Source organism: Mycteria americana, chromosome 2 (genome assembly GCF_035582795.1).
Source record: "Mycteria americana isolate JAX WOST 10 ecotype Jacksonville Zoo and Gardens chromosome 2, USCA_MyAme_1.0, whole genome shotgun sequence".
Lineage (NCBI taxonomy): Eukaryota > Metazoa > Chordata > Aves > Ciconiiformes > Ciconiidae > Mycteria > Mycteria americana.
Genome location: NC_134366.1, coordinates 131,425,544 through 131,433,641, shown reverse-complemented (window position 1 = coordinate 131,433,641; position 8,098 = coordinate 131,425,544). Strand labels below are relative to the sequence as shown.

The 8,098-nt window shown below is 45.8% G+C and overlaps 1 protein-coding gene across 1 annotated transcript; it reads right to left on the bottom strand.

The window, feature by feature from the left end:
• Positions 1-6,327: 6,327 nt before the first annotated feature.
• Positions 6,328-7,323, bottom strand: NPBWR1 (neuropeptides B and W receptor 1). Its single transcript, XM_075495709.1, has one exon. It carries the CDS (start codon positions 7,321-7,323, stop codon positions 6,328-6,330), a length of 996 nt encoding a protein of 331 aa, XP_075351824.1.
• Between the last annotated feature and the right edge of the window lie 775 nt (positions 7,324-8,098).

Genomic DNA, 8,098 nt, shown 5'->3' with positions numbered 1-8,098 from the left:
GAAAATTCCAGAATTTCTGAACTCACTGAGGAAAATTCCATCTACTCAAATATAACTAGACAAAACTCAATGCATTTGTCATTTAAGAGAAAGTCTCTACACAAAAATTTCTTTCTAAAAATATTTGATCTAAAAATAAGGTATTACTCTGCTTTAGAAATGGGAATACCTAGTTTAATTAAGCACAAGAAAACAGTGGAAGATCTTGTTCTCAAAAGTTTTATTAGAAAAAAATTATCATTTGGTTGATTAAAAGAAGCAGAAACTGGAAACATTCTTAGGAGAGAAATAAAAGAAATTGATTCTTAGAGACTTCCAAGAATTAGGAAAATATTTTAAACAGGTTTAGTTCAGCTTGCAGAGGTAATCTAAACAAAACATTATTTCATGAAATCAAATGCTCCTTTCCGAGGATGGAATTTTCCTTGCCAGATGGGCCCGACAAGCGACACCTGCAGGAACCATCCAGATGTACTACAGGGATCAGAAATCTGCCCATGTCACAGTCATGCACATGGAGAGTGTTTCTAAGCCTTCAGCTTGTTATGCCAGTGACAGGCAGCCTGAACAGCAAGCCAGGAAAGAATTGCACGACCTTTCATGTCCCATTGGGTATTATACAATTACATATTATAATCAGTATACATACTCTAAACATTTATACTCAGCCTATTATCAGCTATTCAGAAATAGGGTTTAGGGGGCAGATCCTGGAATTCCTAGGACTGCTCAGAGTGAGAACTTCTTGGAGCTGGATTGTGAAATTTTGTGATGCTGTGGAGGATGTGTGCATGCCAGCACCTCAATTCAGCCAGGAAAGTGGTTCGGAAGTAAATCTTCTCATCATCGCCCCTTACCACCCTTTAGTCCAGGGTAGAAACTCCTGAAATACACAAAGCATTGACTCTGGGATCTTAACACCAGTTATAAGAACAGATCTGTTCTTATTGCACTTAGTGTTAATATAAACAGAGCCCAGGATCTTCCCCTCCTGAACCCAAACACAGGGTTTACTTTAGCCTGACATCATAGGATTCTCCTGTGACACCGAGTACTCCCTCGTACTTCTGCCTGCTTCCTGCAGATGCTGCTCCTGACTTCAGGGAGTGTTACTCTCTGGGTCTCTATAGCTTGCTGTATATAGGCTATAGGGAGATGTTCACGAAAAGCAACGCACATGTGTCAGAAGCCAAGGTACTGAGGAGATTTGGTGTTGACAAGCCAGAGGCATTGGGTTTTTTTGGGGAAAGGTAAAGAGCCACTTATACTGAAGGGATGACACTGCTTCGTCCCGCCTTGGCTTATGAGGTCTTTCTGCAGTCACACCAGCTTTGGGTAAAGAGTATACAATATCAGGCCTGTGGGTCTCAAGACTACATTGAGGTACGTACCTTGCAGATGAAAGGCAAGCTCGTACTGCTGACTAAACCATCTGGATGCAAAGTGATGTGTTGCATCTCGCCTGACACCCGTGGGGCTGGATGACAGCGTTTCACAGGGCCCTGGACACTGAGGGTTCCCTTTGCCCACCCATGCTGCCATGCCTGGATAAAAAGGATGCAAAGGAACTTATGGATGCCATGTGTTTCCAAGTGCTGATCACACACGTGCAATCACTTGGATTGCACATCTTCCTTTCTTCATTATGCTTTGCTGTGTGCGCTGCTGTATTAATCTTATGACTTTTTTTGTACTTTTCACAGTTTAAAGTGGGTTATGTTTTCCTGCTGGTCAGCTTTAGATGTTGTACCTCATTAGTTTTATGGCCTGTACTGGTTAGCTTCTTTTCTCAGTTTCCACGTGGGCTGCCTGTTACCAGGTTGAGTGATAATATTTCGACTATCTCTATGTTACAGGTCATAGGGTATAACAGAAAGAGATCTGTAGAAGAAAACACCTGAGGTTCTCATGTACACACTACTTACATTTTGTGATTTCTTTGCTTCAGACTGACACTAGTTGGTCCTGAGGACTGAGTCCCTATTAGCCTTTGCAGTGCTTGGGTGTGTTCTTGGCATGTATCTTCTTATGTCTGAGGCAGCAAATGATAAGTAAGTAAGAAAGACTGGAAGACAGGCTTAAAAATGCCGTCCTGAAGCAAACTGAAGTACTAATGTAGATGCACTGCTTGTGAGCCGGTCTTTTGTGGAGTCCCATGTGCTTTGATTTCAAAACTGATTTGTGATTCTGATATTTTGCTAAAGCCTTTTTGCATCACTTTAATTCTTTATTCCCTTATCTTCACATGGGCAATGGACAGCAGTACCTTTAAAAAAATTGGTTTAATAATTCATTAAAATAACAAGTACTCAAAAGATCAACACAACATTGATCAGTTAACTGTTAACAGTTATTGAAGTGTCTGTAGATGCCAATTAACAGTGTGGGGACACCGTGCTCAAGGTTTTGGTGGAGCTCTGCATGCCAGACCCATTGCTGCCTGTTTGCCGTCCTTTGTGCTCCTGCCGCATCAGAAGCTCAGCCCCTTCTGGGTCCCAGAACTTTGCCTGCTCTCCACAGAGCAAGGCACGTGGTATTATACAGGTGTATCCTCCTGATACTCTAACTCACCACGGTCCTGAGAATACAGCCCTGTCTACTCCCTCCATCTTGCTCCCTCAAAAAATCACACGCAAAAAAGTCGCTGTGTGCTTTTAGGCAGCGGCCAACAATTTAAAATGCTGGGTTTAACAGAAGTCAGGGTGATATAAACAGAGGGTGAGGCACAAGTAGCCAGAGGATGCCTCTGTGGGACTGGCTCTACTTATGCACGGATACCTGCAGCTGTGCCCCAACTGCACGGCAAAGTGAACCGGAGCAGGATGATCTGCTCTGCAGCACCTGAAGGCAAACTCAACCTGTGAGCCACAGGTATGCTTGCCTGTACACAGGGCAGTGGGGAAAATGGCTTGGGCAGCTGTGTGCATGGCTGTGAGCCTCAGCACAGGGGTCGGTTACTTGCGGTCAGGATGTCTCAATCCAGAGAAGGTTTAAGTCTTTCGTTCCTGGCCTACCAGGGAGCCTATAAAGTAGTTGCTATTAGGTAAAGTAGTAGGCTGTAGCAGGGCTGGTGTTGTCTGCCTTGTTACTTGCTGCATAGCTTTCTTTGCAGAAGTATAAACTATATTTTCTTCTTGGGAAGCTCATGCCCACACTGAGAAGGCCACAACCCATGTGGATCTGCAGGTCATCCTGGATTTGCTTCCACCTGGAAACTCAGGCACACTTGAGAGTAAAAGTTACTAGCCAAATGGGATCAGTTACTTTGCTTTTGCTTGTAAAAAGGATTAACTGCGCATCCAAAGCTGTTTCCATCAGGCAGGATAGCGATGGCCTGATGGCAACTTCTTTCACTCTCACTTCAATACCATGAAAAAAGTCCAGCTTTTTAAAAAATTTTAATTCTATTCTATTTAGTTCTATAATCTGTTTTTGTATTTTCTCTTCTTTCCTCATGGAAGTCTATATCTAACATCTGCAATATCAGATGCAGGTTACAGTCGTGCTGTGGGGAAAATGGATTTATTTTTATTTTACTCATTTTCATACAGTTTAAAATACTTCTTCACAGCAACTATACTGTCTCAAGATGTGACAGTCTTAAATTTCATTATAGCTGGTTAAGCATGGGCTGAACAGGAGCATAAATCCCTCCTCTGGAACAGAAATACAAATGTTTAAGGAGAGCAAATTTTTTGAGATATTATCCTCTATTTCTGCTCTGGGAGCCAAAGTTTAGCTTCTATAGAGCACCAGGCCGTCCTTGCTGACCAGCAGTGTTGAAGATCTGCTGGTCAGCAGATCTGCTGAGGGCTCTCAGCCTCCTGCTGAGGGCTGGTTTTGCTCACATTTGGGCTCCCCCAGAATGTTCTGCTTCCCAAACAAAAGGCATACAATGGAAGAAAAAATACGTACTGCTTGTTGTAATGCTGAAGCTCTGCAAGATCAGAGAGGGCCTTACTTACCATTCAACACCCTCCCCAGGCTGTCCAGGCTCAACTTCCTCCTCCACGTAGATGCCCATCTGCAACACCTGCAGTAGGACAGGCTCCAGTCCCACCTCCCAGACATGTCACGGACACTGAAGACAGCACAGCCATGCAAGGGGAGTCCTGCCCAATGCATGAATTTGAGCTGAGCACCTGCGTCAGACCAGGGCTGTTGCTCAAGTCTCAGCCTATTCTGTGATTAACAGCCATGGGGAAACTCCAGGTGTTTTGGGAAACACTGAATGCTTCTCAGATATTCATCCTGATGAGATGAAGAACAGGTAAGATGTGGCTTCAGAATGAGAAGGAATTTAGGGAAGGATTGTGTTTACTATGGGTGATGTTCTGTTTGAGTTTTTATGTTTCTGATACAAAAAAGACAAGCAGCATAAGATACTTTGAAGTGAAATTTGTCAATGGATAGCAGTTCCTGTATTTTCCCCTATGGACAACAAGAATTGAGAATGGGGAAGACAAAAGGATGAGATACTGAGTGTGAGGAAAGGCATACTTTAAAATGCTTTCCTATTTCCTAAGAAATAGGAAGATTTTAAATAAATCTCTTTACATTGATCTAGATTAGAAAGTTGTTGGTCTGTTTGTCATTTTTTAAAAAAAAAATCTTGACCCAGATTATATTCTTCAAGAACAGTTAAAATTTTGGTATTCAAAATTAGATAAAAATGAAATACAAATCAGAGTGTTCTTATAACCTGCTGTTAATATCAATCAAGCATCTCAGAGATGCATTTGATGTATAGGCACAGGCTAGGTTTTGCAAAAGCACAATAAAGCTACTTAGGTGTCAATAACATTGCTGGGGTAAATAGAAGCCCCGACAGGTGCTGAGACAAATGTGACCGCATAGCAGCTTGATCAGAATGATCGGATGGTCGCTATCAGGAGCAATGCTCAGATCTGTGATACTCTCTGAGGTGACTGTTTGACAGAGAACCGTATTTCACTGGCATTCTTCAGTCTTCACGGAAGGATCAGCAACCAATGAGAGCATGGCAATCCTGAAAATGTCTTTTCTGAGAATGCTGTTTACTTTTAAAACTGTATGCAGTCTTTATACGAGTAATGTTGCTGTCAACATGATGGCTTAAGGATACAAGAGAGGTGGTGTGTGTACACAGATTAGCAGCCTAAATGGAGACAGACTTTGCTACTTGGCCCATACAGAAGGCTAAAAGAGGAGAGAAGAGGAAAAAACCTCCTCATTCAATGTTTGGACATGAATTCTAGTGAAACTTTTATTGACCCTCTCCCCCCTCCTCCAGATAAAATTAAGCTAATCTTTTGCCTTTTTTTTTTTTTACTTCCTTTGTCCTCCTTAAGAGAAATGTTAATAAATCTCACCAGCAAGCAGAGCACAAGTATGTGAGAGACTGTTAAAGTAACCTAAGCAGTGCATATGTTATTTATGATTTATACAGAAGAAGTCAGAATATTCTCTGCATTTCAGCAAGTCCTTTTCAAACTCTTAAAGGCTAAATTGTTCTGAAAATACCTTCTGATTCTGTTTTCTAGGACCAAAAAATATAAAACACCTGTATGTGCAAGAAGATTGCCCATAAACATATGACAAATAAAAAAGTAAACACCACTTCTGATGTAAACAAAAGCTGCAAATTTTACTAACTACAGCTGTCAAGTACACTGTTAAGCTGTTTTCCACAGCAAGTGGCTCCATACCCACGTCTGTGTATTTTATTTACTAGTGAGGGCTTGCTCCTTCTTCCCTAAAGCCAGACTGAGGTCTCTCTCGCCTGTTATCACAGATTTTGACTACCTTATCTCAGTCCCCTGTGAAATGAAATGAGCTCAATACCTTGGTTTATTCCTTATTCTTTGGAGCTGTGCCTTTTTCAATATTGCTAAGTTTATAAGACTTTGGGTAAGCAGGTCCTGTGGGTATGAAAGAGGCTGAGGAATCATTAAGCAAGACACTCGATAACACACCTTTATTGGGCTTTACAAATCACCAGTGACAGTCATGTGGCTTGAGTTCACAAAGCGATATCTTTAAAAAGGGAAAAGGGACCTGCTGCAGCTCTGTGAGCTACTAACCTAGGACAGAAAGCACATTAGAGAGAAAGGATTAAAGAAAAAAGGAAAAAAATCCAGGCAAGGGATGGAGAGCAGTGCTGAGGAAATGAGTGCAGGAAAGCTGAGAAAGCTCCACCTGTCCCAGTTTGTGTCCTGGGTAGTGAGACAATCTGAAGCCCCGCGGGCCGTCACAAAGAAGCTAGAGAGAAAGCACTCTCTGGGCTGGAGTCACCCAGGAAGAGCAGATGACAGTGAGAGGGACACAGGAGGGGACAGAGGGTTGGCTCTATGAGGTGTTTCTGCAGTCTATCAATTTGCGAAAGCTCTTCCGGAAACTGTCATCCAGAAAGGCATACAGGAAAGGGTTGAAGCAGCTGTTGGCATAACTCAAGCTAGTGATGAAGTAGGAAATCCCAATGATCAGTGGAGTTTGTGGGATGTCTGTGGTGAGGGCCACCACCGTGCTAAGGTGATAGGGTGTCCAGCAGAACAGGCATACAGCCAAGATGACAACAACCATCAGTGTAACTTTTTTTTTGGCTCTGTCCAGGGCTTTTGCATTGCTATGGAGGTGCACACGTCTCAGTCTGCACAGCATGGTGGTGTAGAGGATGCAGATGGTGGACACTGGGATGGCAAAGCCTAAAATAAGGGTGTAGATCCGGCAGCCTTTCCACCACACGGTCTCAGGGTGGGGGAACACGAAGACGCACTGGGAGCGCCCCTGCTCCTTGTGTATCTTAGCAAAGACAGTGAAGGGCAGGATGATGACTGTGACAAAGGACCAGACGCACAGGCTCACAATCTTGGCTGCTCGGTAGGTGCGGTAGGACATCTTCCTGGACTTGGTGGTGGCCACCACAACCAGGTAGCGGTCAATGCTCATGACAGTGAGGAAGTAGATGCTGGAGAAGGTGTTATACTGGTCTATGGAGACGATGAGCTTGCACATGAACTCTCCGAAGGGCCACTGCAGGAGCAGGTAGTCAGCAATGTTGATGGGTAGCACCAAGGTAAAGAGCTCATCAGCAATGGCCAGGTTGAGGATGAAGATGTTGGTGACTGTTTTCATTTTTGGGGCTTTGAGGATTACATAGATGACAGCGGTGTTGCCTGTCAGCCCCACGGCACAGATGACTGAGTAGATGACAGGCACTGTGACGTAGAAGCTGGGGCTCAGTGGGGGAGTAGACATATTCAGCCCTGCATCCCCTCTTCCGGTGCAGTCCATGGGCCCACCTGCACATGAGGAATTGGTCTCGGGGAGGGAGGAGTTCTCCATGGCCACAGGAGAGGGTGCCCAGGCCCACTGGTGATGGGGACGACTTGGAAGTGGGGGAAAAAAGGCGAGACTCCTGCTCTTCTCAAGCCTCTCTCCTCTGGCGCATCCAGCCACTGAGGTCTCACGTATGCTGCCTGCCGCTGCTCTGCTGGGAGCAAGGGGAGATCACCGAGTGCTCAGCCAGCTGCCGAGGGTCCCACCATCCCCCCAAAGTGAGGATGGACCCCATCGGCTGGCCCTTCCCTCCTCCTGCACCAATGGGCGCCGTGTGGGTCAGCACCCAGCCTCGGACTCTCCCAAAGTGACCACCCCAAGGTGACAGGCTCACCTGGGAACCCAGCCGTCCGACCCGGCCGCCGCCCCCGCTTCCCCCCCGGCGCCCGGAGGGGCCGCGGCCGGGGCGGACCGCGGGGCTCCTGCCCTCGGGGGGAGCCGGTGCTTTGGGATGCTCCCCAAAAAGCAAAACAGCCCCCCTTCCCGACGGGGCCGAGCCCTTTGGAAGGGGAGGAAGGATGCACTGACCTCTGCCAGCCCGGCTGCGGTAGTGGGGCTCCCGGAGGGACGCAGGTCCCCGGTCCGTGCAGGCGGGGGCTGCCGGTGCCGCTTCTTGGCTTGATCCCGAGAGGATCCTCGATCCTTCTTAAATGCGTGCCCGTCCCGATCTAGGTAGCAACAGATAGGTAACACGAACCGCGGAGAGGATGGTTTAAAAGTCGGGAGCTGGACCACTGGAAAGAGGTTTGTGCAACTACCTGAAGTCACATCTCCTCCCGAC

Excerpts from the sequence above, each read along its gene's own strand:
- NPBWR1 (XM_075495709.1), bottom strand. The coding sequence starts at position 7,323 with ATGGAGAACTCCTCCCTCCCCGAGACCAATTCCTCATGTGCAGGTGGG.